Source organism: Neophocaena asiaeorientalis, unplaced genomic scaffold, assembly GCF_003031525.2.
Source record: "Neophocaena asiaeorientalis asiaeorientalis breed wild unplaced genomic scaffold, Neophocaena_asiaeorientalis_V1.1 scaffold327, whole genome shotgun sequence".
Classification (NCBI taxonomy): domain Eukaryota; kingdom Metazoa; phylum Chordata; class Mammalia; order Artiodactyla; family Phocoenidae; genus Neophocaena; species Neophocaena asiaeorientalis.
The window spans coordinates 7,903,327-7,926,770 of record NW_020174560.1 but is presented as its reverse complement, the minus strand read 5'-3'; the positions used below and the strand labels follow the sequence as shown (position 1 = coordinate 7,926,770).

Genomic DNA, 23,444 nt, shown 5'->3' with positions numbered 1-23,444 from the left:
GAGGGAGCACGTTGTGAGGGTCTGGAAGTCCCTATTCAGCCATATTCACGGTCCTGCCATCCCCCGTCCCCCAGCAGGGCTGTGATTTTACCTGATGATCTCTCAATGCCTCAGAGATACTGCGAGTTCACTTCCAGACCACCACAATAAAGTGAATATCGCAATAAAGCGAGGCACGTGACTTTTTTTGGTTTCCCCGTGCGTAGAAAAGTTATGTTTATGCTATAAGTGTGCAAGAGCATTATATCTGAAAAACAACGTATATACTCTAATTTAAAATACTTCAGTGCTAAAAAATGCTCGCCATTATCTGAGGCTTCCGTGAATCATCATCTTTTTGCTGGTGGAGGGTCCTGCCTCGACGTTAGTGGCTGCTGACTGATCAGGGCGGTGGTCTCTGAAGGGTGCGGGGGGACGGAGGTGGCAATTTCTTAAAATAAGACACCAGTGAGGTTTGCTGCATCGGTCGACTCTTCCCTTCACAAACGATTTCTCTGTAGTGTGCAGTCCTGCTTGATAGCATTGCCTGACTTCCCCATAACAAATACAGTACAGGTATAACTCGCTTTACTGTGCTTTCAAACTTTTTCATTATTATTATATTTCTTACGGTGATCTGTGATCAGTGATCTTTGATGTTATGTTTTGATGTTTTTATACTTGTTTTGGCATTTTTTAGCAATAAGGTATTCTCTAGGTATGCCTGTAACAGGAGGCGCTACCCTAGAGACGTGCATACAGAATGGGAATTATTGGAGATGCCGTCTCGGTCTAGTCATGGGGTGGGACTGAGGTGGAACCTCAGCTTTATCAGGCAGGAGTCTGCCATCCTCATTTAGCCTTTTCTGAAGTTAAAGGGATACTAGTACCGAAGCGCTTGTACACATAAGCCAGAAACACACATAACACAGTGTTCAAAAGCTGTGGGAGCCAAGCTGCTGCATCTGGGTCCTGCCTCTGCCCCTTTCTAGCTTTGTGACCTTGGTAAGTTACATAAATTCTCAATACCTCAGTTTCCTTACCTGTAAGAGGAGGATAATAGGAATACCAACCTCATAAGGTTGTTGTAGAATTAAATGGGTTAATAGATGTAAAGCACTTAGAACAGTGCCCAGTGCCCTGTAAATATTAGCTTTGATTACTGATTATATGCACTGGGGAGCCAGGATAAATTTTTTTTTTTAGTTGTACTTATTTTTTTAACTTTCCATTTGACATAATTTTACAGGAAAGTTACAAGAATGGTACAAGGAACTTCTGATGCCCTTTTCTCCAATTCACCTACTGTTAACTTCTTCGACTTGCTTTAAAATTTTCACATGCACAAGCTCCCTCACTCACTCTCTCTGCACACATACGTGTTTTCTTTGAACCGTGTGAGCTAATCTGTAGACATCACGATCCTCTATCCATAAATATTCAGTGTGTGTTTCTAAGAACACAGACTTTCTTTTACATAAGCAAAATACATTTATTAAAATCAGAAGCTAGGGGCTTCCCTGGTGGCGCAGTGGTTGAGAGTCTGCCTGCCAATGCAGAGGGTACGGGTTCGTGCCCCGGTCCGGGAGGATCCCATATGCCCCGGAGCAGCTGGGCCCGCGCGTCTGGAGCCTGTGCTCCACAACGGGAGAGGCCGCAACAGTGAGAGGCCTGCGTACCGCAAAAAAAAAAAAATCAGAGCTATAACATTGATACAATACTGCTGTCTAATCATATTAAAATTTTACCAGTTGTCCCAATAATGTCCTTTATAGCCTTTTTTTTGGTCCATATCTGAGATCTAATCTCAGAGCACATGTTGCAATTTGTTGTCCAGTATTTTGTCCCTTTTAATCTCAATAGTTCTTTGGCCTTTCTTTGTCTTTCATGATCTTGACAGTTTTTGAAGACTCCAGGCCACTTTTTGTAGCATTCCTTAGTTTGAATCTGTCTTATATTTTCCATGGTTAGGTTCAGATTATGCATTTTTGGCAGGAATACTGCAAAAGTGATGTCATGTCCTTCTCAGGATGTCGTATTAGGAGGCACGTGATGTCAGCTTGTCCTGTTCTCGGTGCTGGTTAGCTCTGATTACTTGTTCTAAGGTTTTGTTCACTGGGTTAATCCACTGTAAAGTTGCCATCTTCCCCTTTGTAATTAGTAAGTAATTTGTAAGGAGCTCCTTTGAAACTATGTAAATATCCTGTTCCTCCTCAAAGGTTCACCCACTGGTTTTAGTATGTGTTGATAATTCTTGGCAGAATCAATGACTGTGATGGCTGTAAAATGGTGATTTTCTAATTCCATCATTCCTTCTCTATTAATTGTTAGTCTGGGGAGAGAGAGGGCTTTCCCTTCCCTTCTCCCCCATTTAATTATTTATGTCAGGGTGACTCATGGGTTCTTATTTAGTTCCATAAATATTCTATCTGATGCTCAAATTGTCCCAGATTTAGCCGGTCAGAACACCTTCACACTGGTTCCTGTGTCCTTTTAACATGTCCCAGTCAGTTTTTGAGTGCTTCCCCGCTTCTTGTGACAATACACTCCAGGCTCATCCTATATTTCTCCTGCCCCAGCCGCGGAACAAACCATTTCTCCAAGGAGTCTTGGTTCCTTTTATTGTTGAAGGAAAAATGTTTGCTTCCCTGTCAAGGGTGTTATACTCGAGACCATCTCATCTCAGAAGAAGCTGGTCAGCTCTCCTCCCCGGAACCCTCCAGGCAGGTCCACCTAGAATGAACGGGCCTCCATCTCATCCCAGTGTGTTGCCCACTGCTGTTTACCTGGTTTGGAAAGAAGGCTGCTGGGGGGTCAGGGGCCCAACGTGATGGGTCAGTGGTTGCCTCTGTGTGAGAGCCCAAGGAAAGATAGCCCTTTGTACCCTTCATCACAGTTTCAAAGTAGTGATGGGTTTTTGTTTTTTTTTTTTTTAAAAGGTGGACTTGGGCATCCAAAAACCTCATAAGACTGAAGCTAGGTACTAGAGTTATACACGTGTTTGGGTATAATACGGCTCACTCAGCAGCCCAAGGCTGTTTATGGCATGTGATTCATAGTGGCATAAAAAGCAAGGCCCGTTCCAGACAGACATGCTTGAAATAGGCCTTTCTCTATTGCATCCCATCACCTGTGGTCATGTATTTATTTGTCAGCTTTGGTGACAGAGCACTTCAAGTTGTCCCCAACCCCAGGGGCTGTCACCTATTGCTCTTTCAGTTAGACTTACTCCTCCTTACTGGGCAGGCAGATAAATTCTCGGTATTGATTGCAAGTTCCATTCTGAGAGTAATTAGGAAGAAAAGCACAACGTAGCAGCGCCTCTCCTGGGACACTGTTGAGTGGGGGTGGGAGGCTGCTTGTTATAAGGAGTCCAAACTCATCTGTTGCGTAAGGGTGCCATGTGCTCATAAGCTTGGGGATCCAAATGGGGTTTGTGGACTGCCTTTCTCTATTTCCCTCCTCCTCTGCTTTTAGCCCAAGAGCTAGAATATCTTTGTCACTGTGGTCAGGGGTTGGCTCTGGCAGTAGCAGGCCAGGTAGGAGACTAGGAGGCTGGCTAATCCACCGAGCTGGCATGAGACACATGCCTCTGGCTCTGATTAGATCGGATTCTACTAATTTCAGGTTAAGAGTATGCAGACCTGAGATTAAAGCTGTGAAGTAAAGCAGCTTGCAACCTGAGGAGTCATCAGGTCCTGTCCAGGCGGACAGGTGACTGGTGTGGACGTGGGGAAGAAGAGCTGCTGGTCTGTGTGCGGAGGCACAGGGCGTGTCCCCCCAGCGTGTCCCACACCCGGAGCGGCCCGGCCGCTCTAGTGCTGGTCAGCAGGGCATGGCACGGTGCCCTTCGTGGGGATGAGGGGCCCGCTGTCAGAGCGGTGGTGAGGGGCACGGGCTGGCACCTGCTCGGGGAGTGGGCCCCCCCAGGGCTGCTTTCATAGTTGTCAGCCCCACAGGGAAGGGAGGGCACGGGAGCCCCGTGGCAAGACAGGGACAGGTCTGGCATCTGGCAGAGTCCGGTTGTCAGCAGAGAGGCGATGAAGACGTCGGAGAGCTGAGCCTCAGAGCTTCCCGTGACTGTGGCTGCTTCTGAGCAGAGGCTCCTGGTCCGCCTGCACCTCACGGTGTGTCTCCTTGCAGGCACCCCAGAGCTAAGTGCAGCTGAGCGGAAGGAGCTGGAGAGCAAGCTGAAGGAGCGGGAGGACTTTCTCCTTCCCATTTACCGCCAGGTGGCCGTGCAGTTTGCTGACTTGCACGACACACCGGGCCGGATGCAGGAGAAGGGTGTTATCAACGTAAGTACGGTGGTCGCCGCTTCTCCTGACTTGTCAGAGACCCGCCGCCAGCCCGTGTCTGGCTCGTGCCCACGGGCTCCCACGCAGGGAGCTTTCGGGGCTGCATTAAAACAGCGGGTGCAGATCAAACCGTGTTCAGTTCTTCTGGCGAGACCTGTCCCTTTTTCTGTGCCCACTACCATCCTCAAACAGCTTATGAGTTAGGTTCCCGGGGACTCCTCAGGAGGCAGGCTCCATTTTGCTGGCGAGAAGCTGACTCCCAGGCACTCCACTGGGGACAGCTTCCCCGGGGTCCTCAGGCGGTGGGTTACCCATGTCAAGGTCCCGGCAGCGGCTAGTCCACTTGACCTGCGTGCGAGCCGTCTGAGCCGCCTGCTCAGAAGCAGCCCCGCGCTCTCTGTTCCCCGGGAGTCTGAGCCCCGCACCCCCGAACATCCCAGCTCCGCGTGGGCCGAGCGATGGCCAGGCCCCTCCCTGTGCAGTGCTGCGCTCTGAACTGGGCAGCCGTCTACAGGGACTGGGCTCGTGGCCAGAGGGCAGGGTTTGTGCCCGTGGAGTCCCCTCTGGGCACCGAGCTGGGGCGACTAAGCTTATTGTTGTCTGGGTGTAGGACATCCTGGATTGGAAGACATCCCGTACCTTCTTCTACTGGAGGCTGAGGCGTCTCTTGCTGGAGGACCTGGTCAAGAAGAAAATCCACAACGCCAACCCCGAGCTGACCGACGGCCAGATCCAGGCCATGTTAAGGCGCTGGTTCGTGGAAGTGGAAGGGACGGTGAAGGTAGGTGGCCCCCTGGAGGAGCCTTCACATCCTGCTCCTCACCCACCGCCCGCCCGCCCCTGGCACCGCAAGAAGCCTTGTTGTCTAAGAATCCCCGGGCCTCGGGAGTGGAAGGGAGATATGGGCCTCGGCCTGTGTCCTCCCCACAGTAATATGTCCTGACGGCTTGTGAGAGGAGGTGGTAGGGCGTTCTTTGCAGCTCATTCCATCATTCAGCAAACCTTTCTGAATGCTTCCTGTACACCAGACAGTGAAGGAGGCAGGCATATGCTCCTGTCCTCGCAGAGCTCGCCACCAAGGCAGGGAGACAGATTCGTCAAGGGGTCACGTACAACAGTGAGGCCAACGTCAAACATGGCAGGTCCAGGGCATCGTAGAGCACAGAGCAGGGCCACCGGACCCGCTGTGTGGGAAGGGAGGGCAGAGTCTGGGAAGACTTCTAGAAGTAATGTCTCAGCAGAGACCTGAAAACATAGTAGGAATGAACCAGAGGAAAAGGTTGGATTAAGAGACAGGAGGAATGTTCCAGGCAGAAGGAACCGCATGTTCCAAGCCTGAAAGCAAGAGTACCATGCACCCGAGGCACTGCAGGAATTTCAGGATGGCTCAGGGCCCGGGATGGTGCAGGGCCAGGAGAGCCACGTGGAGGGGCTGGGACTCTGTCCTGAGGCCTGGGAAGCCACTGAGAATTTGAAGCGGCAGAGGGACATACTGTGATGCGTGTTGTAGAGAGACGGCTCAGGGGCTGCGTGGGGGGCACGCTGAGGGGCTCGAGCAGGAGCCTAACGGGAGGGGATGGTGATCCAGGCGGCAGACGCTGTGACTCCAGCTGAAGGTCTTCTGATTTGCGAATCCGAGCTGGAAGGAAACGTCCACCCTGCAGGGAACTACGGATCCGCCATCTCCTGGGGGTGATCTCACGGGGAAGGCGCACCCCTCGGAGCAGCGCCCGATGAGATGGCGTCCCTAGTGCTCCTCCCCGGGGCTGAGGCCAGGACAGCCAGGCACCGGCATTTGCTTCTGGAATCCGGGCTACATGAGACAGTCCATGGGGGGATGGGAAGGGAAAGGTGGGACTTTTATTTCTGTTTTTACTAAGAAAAAGAAAGAAATCAACCTTTATTCATAGTTAGTATCTGGATTTAATCATATACATCATATATACATTTTATCAGAATATGGGTAGTATGTGCTGGAAATACACGTGTCTCTTTTCCTGATAGCTATGTGATCGAAAACAGTTGGTGACTGCCGGCTTAGAGAATTGCTGGAGGGCCGGATGGAGGGCACACCCGCCTCCTCCTGGGAAGTGTTGCTTGAGGTCTCTGCTGACTGTTCCCGGGAAGGAACCCCGAGATTTGCTATAAGTTTTAAAGTCAGTGAGTCGGGTTGCTTCTAAGATTCACCTCTGTGTTAAGTCTACCCGTTTCTTTATGACCAAAAAGCTTCCTTGGATAAATATTTCAGATGTGCAGCCTCATGTGACATGTGGTTCAGGTTAAGGTCAGTCTTTGGCATCATAATTGAGTGAGACAATTTTGTCAGTGGCCACTGGCAGCTTGCAGCGGAAGTTGGCATTGAAAGTCACGCAAGTGTAAAATAAGAGGCTGTTCTCCAGTTAGGAGCGGCCAGCCAGGTAAATGGACTGTGTGTGTGTGGCCAGGAGAGGCCCGCACGCCTTCCTCCGCCATTAGTCAGTAACGGACGTGCACGGCCTCAGTGGGCACAAGGATGCGGGGAAGGACGGCTCCCCTCTGAGCGTGAAGCCAGCGCACAGGCCCTTCAGTTGTGCCTTAACATCCCACCCCCAGGGGACAGCGTGTCTGGAGAAGCAGGTCATCGCCACCTTGTCGACGGAGAAAACAGTCACCTGTGTGCACAGACTCCTGGCTGGAGATCAAGTGCAGAAGACAGCCTGGCCCCATGGCTCAGGAGGGGAGGCCAGAGGCTCTGGGACCCAAACGTACCCAAGAACGAGGCCGTCTCCCCTGCCCCCCATCTACAGAAGAGAGCGCCCCCCTGAGCGCTCAGTCCAGGAGGACAGTCGAGGGGAGAGAGGAAGGGCAGGGGGTCCCACGATGTGGCTTTGAAACCTCCTTCTGGATTCTGCGGGCTCAGCAGGACCCGGTTTAGTGTGGGGCTGGTGATAAAATCTGCAGCGCCCTTGAGAGAAGAAAGTGTTGCCGTGTTCAAAAGCCAAGTGGCTGCCTCTGAGGGACCAAGTCTGCGCGGTGCTTGGGAACGGCCTTTCAAACCCCAAAACTGGCGCCTTTCCTTGATTCTTCAGTCAGAGATGGATATTGTACACTGTCTCTCGCAAGGTCTAAACCCTGGCTTTGCCTCAAGAAGTGACCCTCTGGTTCTTACTGTGGTTACTGGTAGGGAAAGACAGTGATAGGCATCTGTTAGCCGTGCTGTGTGTTTCTTCATAGAGTTTTTTTTTTTTTTTTTAATCTTAATCCTGAAAAAAGAGATTCACACTGTGATGTTATATAACTGAGCAGTACAATTCTTTTGTTTCCCTTAGAGGAGTCTGTTACCATGAGTTATGGGATTCTGTTTGAGTCCACAGGGACAGTCCCGTTGTAGGGGATAGGGTTTATGGTTCACAATTTCACTGCAGGCAGAAGAGAAGCATCACCAGAGCTCCCTGAAAAAACAGCGAGAGCTTAAACTGGGTCATAAGAACAAGGCACACGGCTGTTTCACCTTCTCCCGATTCTTAGATCCATAGTTTAAGGTATGCAGTTTTTCAGACAAGCTGATTTTCCCCCCAAGCCCAAATTGAGAAGAATGTGGAAATTGAGAAGAAGAATGTGGAAATTGGAATCTCACACTTTTTGGATCCCAGCTTTACAATTTACTGGCTTAGACATACTTAAGCCTCCCTTTCCTCATGTGTAAAAACAGGGATGTTTATTTCACGAGGTTTATTGCGTTTTAAAGGACATCGTGTCGGGCACCGTGTCTGGGGCTCAGTTTCCTCCTCCCTCAGCACAGCACATTAGAAGGTGGGCTGAGCTTCAGTGCAGCTGAAATGGTCTTGGTGGGAGCCATGTGCCCAGTAGATTCTCAGTCGGTGTTCTCTGACTTGGCGTGCTCTAATTTATCCATGATCTAGGATGCCACAGTGCACCCTTACTGTCCAGGAAGCTACCCATTCACTCTTTTTTAAATTTCTATTTTTTGGCTGCGTTGGGTCTTCGTTGCTGAGCATGGGCTTTCTCTAGTTGCAGCGAGCGGGGGCTACTCTTCGTTGCGGTATGCATGCTTCTCATTGCAGTGGCTTCTCTTGTTGCGGAGCACGGGCTCTAGTCATGCGGGCTTCAGTAGTTGTGGCATGAGGGCTCAGCAGTTGTGGCTCAGAGGCTCTAGAGCGCAGGCTCAGTAGTTGCGGCGCACGGGCTTAGTTTCTCTGCAGCACGTGGGATCTTCCCAGACCAGGGCTTGAACCTGTGTCCCCTGCATTGGTAGGCGGATTCTTAACCACGGCGCCAACAGGGAAGTCCCAACCCATTCATTCTCAGTCTGGATTTCCAAATGAGATGAATCGTCAGTGGAGGCCATTGTGAGGAAGGTAGAGGAAAAAGCACCATTGATAGGGTTGTTTGACTTCCACTCTCCCCAAGCTTCCCGTGGACAAGTCTTATGCACCAAACTTCTGATCTAGGGCCAAGGAGCGAAAAGGTGAGGCAGAACCTGGGCAGCATGCCTTGGGCCTGGGGCTGAGGCTGGAGTGGCTATCAGGAGATGGGGCCAGCAGGCCACCCCAGCCCACATGGCTATTGGCTACTGTCCGCCAAAGCATCAGAAAAAATCACTTGCTGAGGTATCTCCAGGCAGCTCACAAGGTGACTTATCTGCAGGGCATGGTAATCACGGCTCACATCCATCAGCCTGTGCCCTGGTCACTCCCAGGCCCTGCTGCACCATTGAGTAAGGAGGGCTTAGCAGCAATCCGATACACTAGAAATGAAACTTTCCAAACAGGTCATTTAGATTTTGTAAGATAGACTAATTACTACATACAATTAGTGAGCTGAGTAGTGCCAGGGATGACCCACTGACCCACTGATGCAGAGCGGGATACAGTGCCAGCTGAACACGTACTGTAAGGCCACTGTTGTGACGTTTAATTATTGGTATTTTATTGGTATTATAATGTTCTGACTGGGATGAGTGCAGGCAGGTGACATAGGGGCCCAGGCCTGTCATGAGGTTAGCACCCAGCATGTCACACGTGGTTGAAATCCATGGTGGGAAGAGTCAGCCACGTTCTCATAAATTTAAGGAGGGAAATGTAAACAGCATAGGGTTGCCCATCCTTCTGGCCGGAATGATGATTCCTACAGCTCCGTTCCTGGAGGGCGAACGAGGAACTGCAGACTCCCTGACCCTCACGGGGGAAGCACGCTCACACAGTAGAGGAAACCCTCCCAGGTCTGTTGCAAAAAACCTGTGGTGCCGTGGCGCCTGCGTTTGTTGATTCTTGCTAAAAACGCTGTTGGCTAGGATTGCGACCCCATGGCCTTCGTGTGCTCTGTGCTGTGGTCAAAACTTGACCAGGGTTTGACTTGGTGGTCATCACCCAGTCGTATTCTGAGTGAACAGCAAGTCTTTCATATAAGGGGCCTATATTTTCAAAAACTCGGAATGTGTTGCTTTAATTCTGTCTGGGAACTTTTTCAGTGTTTAATTTAAATACCTAGTGTATTCTGGCTGCAGGAGGGGACAGCAGAAGCGTTTTCTCTGGAGGGCAGCTGGCTTTCCAGTGCAGTGTCTGAGCATCGTTAGAAGCAGGCATCTCGTTAGCTAATACATTACACCAATCGAGGAGAGTTATCTTAAGCCACAATTAATCTGCTCCCTGGTATATGTTGATAGGAAAGCATCATGCTGTTTCTTAATTAAAAGCAAACGGATTAAAAATGATTAATAAGAGTATTAAATATTCTCTTAAACTAAAGGCTTTGGGATTCTTGGGTAAATCTCGTTTTTTTTTCTAAGAAGCACGCATTGTTTTCTTTTTTCCTCACCCCAAATCCTCATAAGTAAGGGCATGTGCAGAAGTCCAAATTACCATGATGGAGATGGAAATGTCGGAGTTCAGGGGCAGTGCTTAGGAGTGCAGGCGCATCCACCCATGTGTGGGGTGGGCAGGAGCTGGCACGTGGGAGTTAAGACAGCCACACTGTGGGAAACACCACCGCCGCCACCCTGGTCAGTAGAGATTGATGTGCAAAACGCTTGCGTTCAGCCTCACAGGTGCTGGGCAGGACGCGAAGCACGGAGAGGTGGGAAGGCCCCCTCAGCTTCGCACTGTCCGGGCCGCACCACCCTGACCAGGAGAGCTGATCTTTTTGTCAGTGATTACAAACAGAGATGGACAAATTTGGAGCCAGAAAAAGAACTGGACAAAAGAACTAGAAAAGGCACGTTGCTGATCCTTAATCCTGGGGCTCCTTAATCCTTCAACTGTGAAGGACTCCTTAAGGGTTGTTAGAAATGTGGACGTCGGTTACAGGACATGTAATAAACAAGCAGCCCCGGGAACTCGCTGGCCAAGGTGGAGATGGGGAAGTGAGAGTCTGAAAAGAAACCATTATTTTGAAAGGCCCCAAGTAGAACCTTAGGAAACAGCACAGCGCCCGGTCTCCTCCTGCGTGACGACTCTGGCGGGCACTGAGAACGCAGCCTCCGTGCTTTGCAGGCCCTGGGGTCCCAGCCATGGCTCGGGCGCCTCTGCTGGAATCCAGGCTTCCTGAGCCACCTCCCGAGCTCCCTAACGCACCCGCCTATTAAATCACAGCGCCAGACTCATTGGCATTCTGACTTTGACTCGGTTAGTGATAACAGAGGAGGACAGCGCACCTTTAAATGACGAGCTTTGTGTTTAATTACCCAAACAAAATGACATAAATATGAATGAGCCCTAATGGCGGTACTTGGTTTTCCGGAAACCATTAACAAAACGATTCCTAAATGATTTGTAAAGAAAATGAGCGGAGACGAGAGCCAGGAGACGGCTATTAGGTTTCTAACACACTCCTGAATTATTATGTAGTCAACTACCTGGGAAATGCTCAGCTAAATGATCTTGAAAGGAGGAGGTGAGAGGTGGTTTGTTGAGACTTTCAGGGTGATGGACATCCTGACCCTTCGGAAAACTCTCACAGAAAGCGAACTGGGGTTTAGGTTTCCGACCCGGCGTCAGGACTCCCCTCACCTCTGGCCTCCTCCAGCTCTATGGCAGGAGGCCTCCACGGCCAGGCTGCTCACCTGCCACACACCCTGCCGGGACTACAGACTTAAATTTAGGAATCGTGACTCAGTTCCTCAAGAAGCACACATTTCATTTTAGAAACACCAAGTAAACAGCATTTCCCTCTCAGTCTGCACTTTACTAAACAATCGGTCAGGGGACTAAATTCCCGTAGCCTTTGTGGAACAGGTAGGGGGACGGGACCAGCGTCCGTGTGAGCACGGATGCCTCTGGGGGGTCCCAGGTGGACACTTCAAAAGCAGGGCAGGGAAGACGAGGAGGGCTCCTGCCTTGAGGCCTGCTTCCTCCTCCTGCAAAGCCAACAGTAATGGAGAGCTGGGAACGGCTTCTCTACGTTGAGTAAGCTTTTGCAGTGCACTTTCCAGATGTAGACTAGTCAGGGTGTCCAGCCTGGCCTGGGCCCTGGTGTCCAAGCAGGCGTCGTCTGTTGGCAGGCCTATGTTTGGGACAACAACAAGGATCTGGTGGAATGGCTGGAGAAGCAGCTGGCGGAGGAAGATGGCGCTCGCTCGGTAATAGAGGAGAACATCAAGTATATCAGCAGAGACTACGTCCTCAAGCAGATCCGCAGGTGAGACCTGCGGGGGCAGGTGGGGGTGCTCCTGGGTAGAAGTGGGGCTCACTTCCCGGGGACGAGCGACTCAAGGACAAACGGTGAGGTGATGATGCCTCATAGTCTTTGTGGTCCCTTTCTGTTTGAGACGGCTGTGGTCGACCCACAGATCAGAAGAGCCCTGAAGCGCGATTCTTGCTCAGCTGCTGGTCCCCAGGGGCACTTAGTAACGATGGCTTAGTTCATTGTGCCCAGCTATTCGCTCCAAATGCAGATACTCAAACTGGATGAACGATTCTGTGAGGAAAAGCTGATTGCATCATAGTTTCCTGGGAAACTACCTCCTCCCCTCCCCCAGCCAAGAGTTAGTTGTGTTCTAGAGGCTTCCGTCTTCTCCACAGGCTGGGTGGTGGAGACTGCTGGGGACATTTTAAAAACTTTTTATTTGGACACATTTCATTTACAGAAAAACTGCAAAACTGAAAACAGTACAGAGAACAAATCTGTACCCAAATGTGCCTGGTAATTTACATTTTACCCTTTTTGATACATCATTTGTGTGTGTGCTTACTCTTTTATATAAGAGTAAGCATACTCATATGTATGTATATGTGTGTGTGTGTGTGTGTGTGTGTATATATATATATATATATATATATATATATATATATTTCTTTTTCTGAACCATTTAAGGGTAAGTTACATATGTCATGGCCCATCATGGCCCTTTACCCCCAAATAGTTCAGTATGCCTTTGCTAATAGGGATATTCTCTTACATAACCAGAGTAAAATGATTAATTTTTATAAGTTGAACATTTTATCTAAACCACCATTTGCAGACCGTCGCTCATTTTGAGTTTGTCTGATGTTACCTCATGACTAGATTCAGGCTGTGCATTTGCAGCCAGGGTATGACATCCGTGATGATTTGGCCTTCACGAGGTTCCGTATCTGGAGGCACATGATGTCAGCTGCCTGTCCCCATGTTAGTTTCCATCACCTGATCAAGCTGTTACTCAACTTCTCCACTGTATAATTCCTGATTTTCCCATCCCCCTTGAACCTAACAAGCAGTCTGAGGAGAGACACTTCAAGGCCATGCAGATTCCTGCTCATCAGAATTTCCACCTAGATTTAGCATCCAGGGATGATTCTTGCCTGATCCAGTCTTTTTTTTTTTTTTAATTTATTAATTTATTTTTATTTTTGGTTGCGTTGGGTCTTCGTTGCTGCACGCAGGCTTTCTCTAGTTGTGGCGAGCAGGGACTACTTTTGGTTGTGGTGCGCGGGCTTCTCGTTGCGGTGGCTTCTCTTGTGGAGCACGGGCTTCAGTAGTTGTGGCATGTGGACTCTAGAGCACAGGCTCAGTAGTTGTGGCGCACGGGCTTCAGTAGTTGTGGCATGTGGACTCTAGAGCACAGGCTCAGTAGTTGTGGCGCACGGGCTTAGTTGCTCTGCGGCATGTGGGATCTTCCCGGACCAGGGCTCGAACCCGTGTCCCCCCGCGTTGGCAGGCAGATTCCCAGCTACTGTGCCACCAGGTAAGTCCCTGATCCAGTCTTTACAGTGAGGTTGCAAAATGATAGTGTTCCAACTCCTCTGCACAATCACATCTCACCACCCCAATTCTCCCGTAAGCAAAAGTCCTCTCTCCTCCTCCATTTATTATATATTCGTTATTGGTGTAGACTAGTGAATGTCTTTTTTCAATGATTTGTAATTCATTATTTTGATGACCCAAATGTCCCAGATTTAGCCAGTGGGAGCACCTTCAGGCTGGGTCCGCTGTCTTTGTGACACGACCCCATCGGGGTTTTGGTTTTTGCTTTTTGAGGTTACTTCCTCACTTTCTGGCATAACAAAATGTTTCGGGTTCGTGTGGTATCTTGCTGCTGGGGACATTATTCACGTAGGAAAATGAATCAGGTGAGGCAGGGACTGCAGGGTACGCAGTGGACTCTGGGAGCAGGTTTCTTGGGCAGTTCTGAAGCTACCCTGATCTAGGCACTGCTGCCTCTCTCTCATCCTCACCGTCCCGAATCTTCCCCTCCAGCTTGGTACAGGCCAATCCAGAGGTTGCCATGGATTCCATCGTCCACATGACCCAGCACATCTCGCCCACTCAGCGAGCAGAAGTCGTTCGGATCCTCTCCACAATGGACTCCCCGTCAACGTAGGAAGAGTTTCCTGCCCACCCCTGCCCTGCCTCCGGAGAAAAGGGCTAGAGCTGCCTTTCACACCTGAAGCCGCTGTAATTAGAAGGCACACGAGACCAGCACTGGAATCGAAGTGGCATTTTGCTTCCCCTCGATGTTTTCAGGTTACGCATGACATACTGGGACGTAGGGTCACAAGCCCCCACTCCAGCCCACCAGTCACACCTACCCCGTTCAGTATTTATTATTACCCTGGCTGTGACGGCAGTCCTCTCTCCCTGCCCAGGACCTAAGAAGGCAATGACGGGTACAAGTACCTACCAAGAGGTCTTACTACACGCCAGCAGGGCCACCCTCCTGTCCTGACCGCCCCTTGGTCTGGCCCCGGGAAGTGGGAGCTGTTGCCAGGCAGTCAGCAGCCCGCGCTAGCCCCTGGCCCTGTGAGCCTGCAGCCACCGGCAGCAGAGGAGGGCCAGGGCTGAGGCCATAGGCCCAGCACGAGGCGTGGGGAGAGGAGGAAGCCTTAGGTCTGTTGTTTCTCACCCCACACTCAGCCCGGTCCACACCAGGCACCCAGTTTCATCACACCAAGGTACTGCTTATGAAGAAAAATTAGAGCATGAAATCTGCAAGCTCCGTGGAACTCAAAGATGAGGGCAAAACCACGATCCAAGAAGCAGAGAAAGCAAAGAGACCAAGTCACTGTTGTCGATTTAGGGGCCTCACCCTAGGGCTCCCTTCTCAGAACAAGCGCAGAGACGGCTGACCTGCCACTGCCCCGTGTGCCGCTGCTCAGCTAGCTGAGATGCCCGGGGGTCCCACTGGCAGTACCGTAGCCCGAGTGGGCAGAGGAGGACCCAGGGGAGCTGCCCTTCCCGTCACTGATGGAAAGTAGTCACCATGCGACAGCGAGAACGGGCCAGCCAGTCTCTTTTTAGGACGCGGAAGGTTGTTGCTGTTAAGCCTGGCGCTTTGATAGTTACAGGAGGTTAACGGCGCCTACAGGGCCATCGTCTCTGTTTCTGGGGCCACTCTTCTAGCAGCTGACACTCTTACTTTGGGTCTCGTCTCTTCCTTGAATGTACACAGGCACAGCCGGTCTCCCCACAGCCACGGAAAGGAGCCCTGGTGACATCAGTGCTCTCGGCGCTGGGAACTGGCCTTCCCCGCTTTGGGGAGGCTTCCAGGGAACACAGAATCCATGTGACCTTAAGGTTATCCACAACCCCATCATGGTGCTGCTGTCTTCCAGGCCCACGGGTCCCTCCCTGGCCTCCTCATGGGCGATGGAGAGTTTATTTTCAACAACCAGTTTATTCAAGGAGAGAGCTTACTTATCCCCCCCGTCGGTGTTCCTAAAGCAAGAGTGGCAGGTGATCAGGGCTGGGGTAGCATCCGGCTACCCCAGTGCAGCGTCGGTTCCTACAGTGCAGCTAATTGCATTTAGCAGCGTTTGTCACTGATGACCAAGGGGGAAATCACGAAGACGTCTGAGAAGCAGCAGTGTGAATACTTCCGTACGAGCTACGGTTTTGAGCCTTAACCCTGCAGTTCACGCACAAGAAAGAGCTCCACTCCTCTCCTCGGGAACTGTTTGTGCAGATGGGCACCGTGAGGCTGGATGGGTTGCCACCTGCCCCCAGGAGCCTGGAGCCTCGGCCCGGCTGCCCTGCTGCGGGGGTTCGGCGCCATCCAAGCCAAGAAGGGTGGGAGAAGGTGGGAAACAATTTTCAGTCCAGGGAGCACGTCCACTGTTGCTGGTGTTCGCTTACCCAGTAAGCGTGGATTCACCTTTGACCAGATAATTCCTCTACACTTTTCTACAATAAATAAAATTCCACACACCTACAGGTGGTGTGGAGTTCTATGCTTGCCCTGGCATTTCTTCGGGGCAGAGGACGGGTGACACTTGTTTACCTCCCCCCAGCCCCCAACAAAATTATAACACATTAAAGGAATACATTTAGTCTATAGAACTTGGCCATGCTCACCACCCCCCATCCCCAGGGCGCCTCACTTTAGGTCTTACCTGGACAGGGCCCTTTCCTATGGAGACGTCAGGAAGAGACACAGCCCATCACACACACGAGGTCACCAAGGCAGGAGGAGGGTGAGCGATGTACCAGCTGAGACTCGCCTGAGCTAGGATCACCATGTTGTCCGCTCACTCCGGTCACAAAGCAGCCTTCACTTGTCTTACTGAGCATTCGATGTACGCACAGCCTGATGAGCAAGGAGCTTCAGTCAAATGTATTCTTTTCATGTTTTGTTGAAATAAACCTCCACGTTTGTAGATGAGTCACTGTGTGTCACTTCAGCCCACGCCCAGCACCTCACTCTGGTTCCACTCTGAGTAGGGGAGCTTTGTCAGGGTGAGACCTGCCCCTGCCGAAAGCAGAGCCAGTGTAAGGACTGTGGTGCGTGGTGCTTCTGCAAACGATGCCACTCCCAGCCTGGGCAGTTTTCGGGTCCACATACCCTTGATGGGCTGGGCAGTTTCATGGGTCTTGAAGTGAACAGGAAGGTATGAACCTCTGGGTTTGCATGATTTGTGGCATTTTCTGGGTCAAGTGAATAGCAAACCATTTTCAGAGACCACTTCAGGCCCCCTTTATGGAGAGGTTTTAGATCCTCTGAATAATTTAGCTACTTCATGGCTTTTGAACACTAACTTTGGGCACAAAAAGGCACTAGGCGCAGGAAACTCAGGCTTGTGTGCCTTCAACCCTCTGCCTCAATTTCTATGAATCCATGTGGTTGAAGCAGGAATAACATCTGCAAAGAAAGGCTCGGACCACAAGAGAGGAGGGAGGGGAAGCACGGGCCTTTGCTGACTATTAAACTTGGTGCGGTGTCCATCTCTCTTTAGGATGTACAGCAAAGCAAAGGGTGGCTTTTGGCAATTTACAAAGTATTTATCAGTTTGAATCACCTTAAGCTAGATGTTCTAGAAAGGGGAGCAGGAAGGGAGATGATACAGGATCCAGGGGAAGGTGCCGCTTTTCGCCTCCAGCTGCTGCTCTCCATGGGCGGGGGGTGCTGGGTGGCACAGAGGCCTTGGGCCTTCTCTCCCCGCTAAGCAGGCAGCCGAGAACCAGACCCCAAGTGTAAACTTGGCGCTGTCCCTACTCTCGGCCAGCACCCGCTGGTGGTTCTCAGGAAGGTCAGCAGGATTATGGGAAGATTCCACCGCTGCCTCTGGGAACTTGCCCGATATGTACAGTGCTTTCATCTGTTGATGGGGAATGCCATTTCCTTCATCGGTCTTTTTAATAAAAGAAAGTTTAAAGCTTTCATTAGTATTACTTTGGGGTAATAAGGAAAAGATTGAACAGCGAGGGTTCAATCTTTTGGGAAATGGGATTTAAGCTGGGCCCACACATCTTTCCCCAACTGAAAAACAAGAACACAGTGACAAATGCCAGTGCCTCATGACCATCACAGGGAGGACCGTTCACATGGTGAGAGGCCTGGAGAGGTGCTGAGCTGGAGGTGAACCTGCATTCAAATGCTGGCTCCTCAGCTTGGGCACAAGAAGGGTAAAACCCAGGCCTGCCCTGATCCACGTGGTGAGGCGGAGGGTGCTAAGGACCACACGAGTGTGCAGACGGTGAAGGGCTGAAGCCTATGGGCAGAGAGGCCTCCAGCCGGGAGAGTAAGGCAGGCGCCCCAGTCAAGCACTCACATCTACAGTTATTCAAGGGACACTAGGAATGTTGGCCGAGAGCACAGCAGTCATCTGGGAGAGGAGGGACAGTGAAGCGTGAAAAAGCAAGTAGGCAACAGAGCATGATGAGCTTTAAGTGCTGGGCCAGGAAACAAGGTACGTTCCTGAAGAGAGTGGGTCACCTTTGATGGTTTGGGGGCATGGGAAGATTGGGTAAAAAGGTTTAGAAACCAGCCTAATTAAATGAAAAGAGCACAACCTTGGGTACCAAGAAATCTGGCTCCAAGCTTAGCTCCACATGTGTATGTCCCTGAGCTGCAGGGGTCACCCAGGAGAGTAAGCCCAGGCCACCCCAGGAAGCACAGAAATAGTAATGGGCGACTGCCCACTATTTTCAATACTCCACAGATCCTACATATGCCTCAGTCAGGTGGCAAAGGCTCACCATGCTGTTGTTTTCCCGGTAACTAAGACATTTACCTTCCCAGGAGGTGGTACTGGCTTCCTCATGCTGGCCAAAAGCTCCAGTGGGCAGTTAATGCTAATACATAATGAAAACAGGACATCGTCATAAATGCGGTCTTTCAGCAAGCAAAATCTTCCAAAACACGGGGTTCCCTGTGGTTGGTGGAGGGGTGGAATAGTTACGGAGCCTCAGCTCTGAGGGGACTTGGACCCACCCAGTGGGCTCAGCCCATTAGGAACTGTAAGGAGATGAGACAGATGGTCGGACGATGGGCCTAATCCCAGAATCCCCTGATTCTATGACTGGCCTTCTGGGGTAACCAGGAAGGACTGGGGTGAGGAGAGACAGAAACAAAGACATCCAGGCCCTGAATTAGGAAAAAGCTAACAGCATTTTTGCCCATACTAACAAGTACTTTTGTAGCCATGTGCGGATACAAGAAGATGAATGCAACCTAGAAGAGCGCTTTCACCCTTGAAGACATTATGCAAGTGACACATTATGCCAGATACAAAATGGGAAATACTGGGCAATTCCACTTATATGAGGTATGGAGAATTACCAAATTCACAGAGAAAGTAGAATAGGGGTTACTAGGGGCTGTAGGGAGGAGGAAATGGGGAGTTATTGTTTTAATGGGTGTAGGGTTTCAGTTTGGGATGACAAAAAAGTTCTGGAGATGGACAGTGGTGATGGTTGCACAACAAAGTGTACTTAATGCTACTGAACTGTGCACTTAAAAACTGTTAAAATGGTGAAGTTTATGTATATTTTACCACAATGAAAAAAAGTTCTGGAGTTGTAAAGTACAATAACAAATGAAAAATTAACTAGAGGGACTAAATAGTAGACTCAGGAAGGCAGAAGAAAGAATCTGAACTTGAAGATAGAGCAATAGAAAGTATCCAACATGAAGAACAGAAAGAAGAATGAAAAATGAACAGAGCCTCAGAGATCCATACAACATCAAGTATAACAATTGATGTGCAATGGGAATGCCAGAAGGAGAGTAGAGAAAGGGACAGGAAAAATATTTGAAGAAATCATGGCTGAAACCTTCCAAATATGATGGAAAACAACCTGCAGATCCAAGAAGCTCAATAGATCCCAAGGAGGATAAATACAAAAAGATCTATACCTAGACACTTCATAGCCAACCTGTTAAAAGACAGTCTTGAAAAAAGCTAGAGAAAAACAGCTCATCATATATAGAGGAACAACAAAACAAATAATAAACAGATAACAGCAATGGAAGCCAGAAGGCAGTGGGCTGATATATTCAAAATGCTACAAGAATTTAAACAAACAACTGTCAACCAAAAATCCTACATCCAGCAAAACAAAGATGAAATAAAGATATTCCCCACCACCACCAATAAAGGGGAAGAATTCAGTGATAGAAAATTTGCTTTATAAGAATTAAAGGCAATCATTCAGATGATTCCAGATGGTAATTTGAATCTACACAAAGATATGGAGAGGCACTTGAAAAGGTAAATATGAGTAAATATAAAAGACTGTGTGTGTGTGTTCTCTTTTAACTTTGTAAAAGAAATAAAATTATGTAAAACAATAATTATATTGCTATATTTTGGGGGTCTATAGATATATAAATGTGATGATAATTAGACAAAGGTGAAGAAAAATTGAGCTATATCAAAAACAAATTCCTGTATTTTACCAGAAGTTAGTATTTATCTCAAATAGATTGTAATGTAATCCCTAGCACAACCACTAAGAAAATAACTTAAAAATATATAGTAAATGCAAATGATATATTTAATAGGGGGTTAATATGCAGAATATATAAAGAACTTCTACAATTCAACAACAGAAAAACCCAAATAACTTGATTTTTAAATGGGCATACAACTTGAATAGACATTTCTCTTAAGATTATATACAAATGGCCAAAAAGCACATGAAAAGATGCTCAGCATCACTAATCTTTAGAGAAATGCAAATCAATCACAATGAGGTATCACCCCACACCCATCAGGATGGCTTCTATCAAAAAACCAGAAAATAGTGTTGGCAAAAATGTAGAGAAATTAGAATGCTTTGCACTGTTGGTGAAATTGTAAAATGGTGCAACCACTATGGAAAACAGTATGGCAATTCCTCAAAATAATTAAAAATAGAATTACCGTATGACCCAACAATCCCAATTCTAGATATATATCCAAAAGAATTGAAAGCAGAGAACATTATGCTTTGTGAAATAAGCCAGTCACAAAAAAGACAAATACAGTATGATTCCATTTATATGAGATATCTCAAGTAGTGAAGGGATTGCCCTGGTAGTCCAGTGGGTAACACTCTGCCCTTCCAACGTAGGGGTCACGGGCTGAATCCCTGGTCGGGGAACTAAGATCCTGCATGATGCATGGTGAGGCCAAAATTTTTTTTTAAATAAAAAATAGTCAAAATGCATGAAAAAGAATGTACAACGGTGGTTACCAGGGGCTGAGGGAGAGGAAAATGGGGAGTTATTGCTTAATGGGTATAGGGTTTCAGTTTTTGCAAAATGAGTAAGTTCTGGAGATCTGTTGCACAACAATGGGAATATACTGAACATTACTGAACTGTACACTTTAAAATGGTTAAGATAGTCAATTTTAAGTATTTTACCACTATTTTTTAAAAGGAATACATAGTAAATACAACAATGGAATTAAAATGGCATACTACTTAACACAAAAGAAGGCAATAAAGGAGGAACAAATGGACAAAAAACTTATCAGTAACTAAACTAAGTTTGAAAGGACTAAACACTCCAATCAAAAGGCAGAGACTTAGGGCTTCCCTGGTGGCGCAGTGGTTGAGAGTCCTGCCAATGCAGGGGACACGGGTTTGTGCCCCGGTCCGAGATGTGCCCACATGCCGTGGAGCAGCTGGGCCCGTGAGCCATGGCCGCTGAGCCTGCGCTTCCGGAGCCTGTGCTCCACAACGGGAGAGGCCACAACAGTGAGAGGGAGGCCCGCGTACCGCAAAAAAAAAAAAAAAAAAAAAAAAAGGGCAGAGACTGTCAGACGAGATACAAAAAACTCAACTCTATACTGTCTACAAGAAACACACTAGATTCAAAAATAAGTATAGAAAACCATATACCATATAAACAGTAACCATAGGAAAGCTGAAGTGACTACATTAACATTAGAGAAAATATACATTAAGATAAATATCACTAGAGACAGGAAAAATTATAATGATTAAAGCATCAATTTGTTAGGAGCTACAACAATTATAAATGTATACACACCTAAAAACAGAGCCCCAAAATACATAAGGGAGAAATTAACAGAAGTAAATGAAAGAATAGGACTCCCCTGGTGGTGCAGTGGTTAAGAATCTGCCTGCCAATGCAGGGGACACAGGTTCGATCCCTGGTCCAGGAAGATCCCACATGCCACGGAGCAACTAAGCCCGTGTGCCACAACTACTGAGCCTGCGCTCTAGAGCCCGCGAGCCCCAACTATTGAGCCCATGTACTGCAACTACTGAAGCCCGTGTGCCTAGAGCCCGTGCTCTGCAACGAGAAGCCACTGCAGTGAGAAGCCTGCGCACCGCAACGAAGAGTAGCCCCTGCTCACCACAACTAGAGAAAGCCCGCGCGCAGCAAGAAAGACCCAACGCAGCCAGAAAAAAAAAAAGAATAAATAGACAATTCAATAATAACAGGCCTCTGGATCAATAACTTCCATCCTAAGAAACTGGGGGGGAAAAAAGAACAAACTTAACCCAAAGCGAGCAGAATTAATGAAAAAATAAGGACTAGAGTGGTTAACGGATGAGATGGAAAACAAAAACTAGAGAAAATTAATAAAACCAAAAGTCAGTGCTTTGAAAAGAATTTTTTTAATTGACAAGCAAGATGAAAAGGGAGAAGACAAAATTTCCAAAATCAGAAATGAAAGAGGAGACCCTACTATTGACCTTGTACTGAAATTAAAAGGATTATAAAGGAATTTTATAAGCCACTCTATGTCAACAAATTAGACAACTTAAATAAAATGTCCTAGAAAGACACAAATTTTCCAAAACTGACTTGAGAAGAAACAGAAAATCTGAATAGACCTTTAACGTTAAATTAAAAAAAAAAATTAGTAATTAAAAACCTTCTCACAGGGCTTCCTTGCTGGCGCAGTGGTTGAGAGTCCGCCTGCCGATGCAGGGGACACGGGCTCGTGCCCCGGTCCGGGAAGATCCCACATGCCGCGGAGCGGCTGGGCCCGTGAGCCATGGCCGCTGAGCCTGTGTGTCCAGAGCCTGTGCTCTGCGACAGGAGAGGCCACAACAGTGAGAGGCCCGCGTACCGCAAAAAAAAAAAACTAAAAACCTTCTCACAAAGAAAAGCCCAGTCCTGGAAGATTTCACTGCTGAATTTGCTATCAAATATTTAAGGAATAAATACCAATCTTTCACAAACTTTTTCGGAGAACAGAAAAGAACATTTTCCAATTCATTCTAGAGGCCAGTATTATCCTGATACCAAAGCCAACAAAGACATCGCAGAAAGGAAAACTATAGACCAATATCTCTCATGAAGATAGGCAGAAAAATCCTTAGCAAATACTAGCAAATTGAACCCAGCAACATATTTTTAAAAAATTATACACCACAGCCAGGTGAGATTTGTCCCAAGACTGCAAAGTGTGTTAAAATATCCAAATGAATTAATGTGATACGCCATATTAATGGAATAAAGGGCAAAAACCACATGATCATCTCCACAGATGCAGAAAAAGCATCTCGTAAAATCCAACAGCCATTCCAGATAAAAATTTTCTGGGCTTCCCTGGGGGTGCAGTGGTTAAGAATCTGCCTGCTAATGCAGGGAACACGAGTTCGAGCCCTGGTCTGGGAGGATCCCACATGCCGCGGAGCAACTAGGCCCGTGAGCCACAACTACTGAGCCTGTGCGTCTGGAGCCTGTGCTCCGCAACAAGAGAGGCCGCGATAGTGAGAGGCCCGCGCACCGCGACGAAGAGTGGCCCCCGCTTGCCACAACTGGAGAAAGCCCTCGCACAGAAACGAAGACCCAACACAGCCAAAAATAAATTAATTTTTAAAAGGGCAGAATAGGTGATAGTGTGCCCCAAGCACACTATTTAAAACAAAAAAAATTTCTACAAACTATGAAGAGAAAGGAATTTCCTCAACCTGACAAAGGGTATCTATGAAAAACCTCAACTAATGTCATACTTAATGGTGAAAGACTGAATGTTTTTCCTCGTAAGATCAGGAATAAGGCAAGAA

General features: G+C 48.4%; 1 protein-coding gene across 2 annotated transcripts in view; it reads left to right on the top strand.

Annotated features, from left to right (window-relative positions):
• Nucleotides 1-16,345, top strand: part of ACACA (acetyl-CoA carboxylase alpha) — a 229,453-nt gene extending 213,108 nt beyond the window's left edge. For both annotated transcript variants that reach the window (XM_024757632.1, XM_024757631.1), the window contains 4 exons: nucleotides 4,123-4,277; nucleotides 4,888-5,058; nucleotides 11,776-11,912; nucleotides 13,950-16,345. In XM_024757632.1, the coding sequence (XP_024613400.1) occupies nucleotides 4,123-4,277; nucleotides 4,888-5,058; nucleotides 11,776-11,912; nucleotides 13,950-14,073 (587 nt within the window). In that variant the 3' untranslated portion in view covers nucleotides 14,074-16,345. The remainder of the gene's footprint in view (nucleotides 1-4,122; nucleotides 4,278-4,887; nucleotides 5,059-11,775; nucleotides 11,913-13,949) is intronic.
• Nucleotides 16,346-23,444: the final 7,099 nt, after the last annotated feature.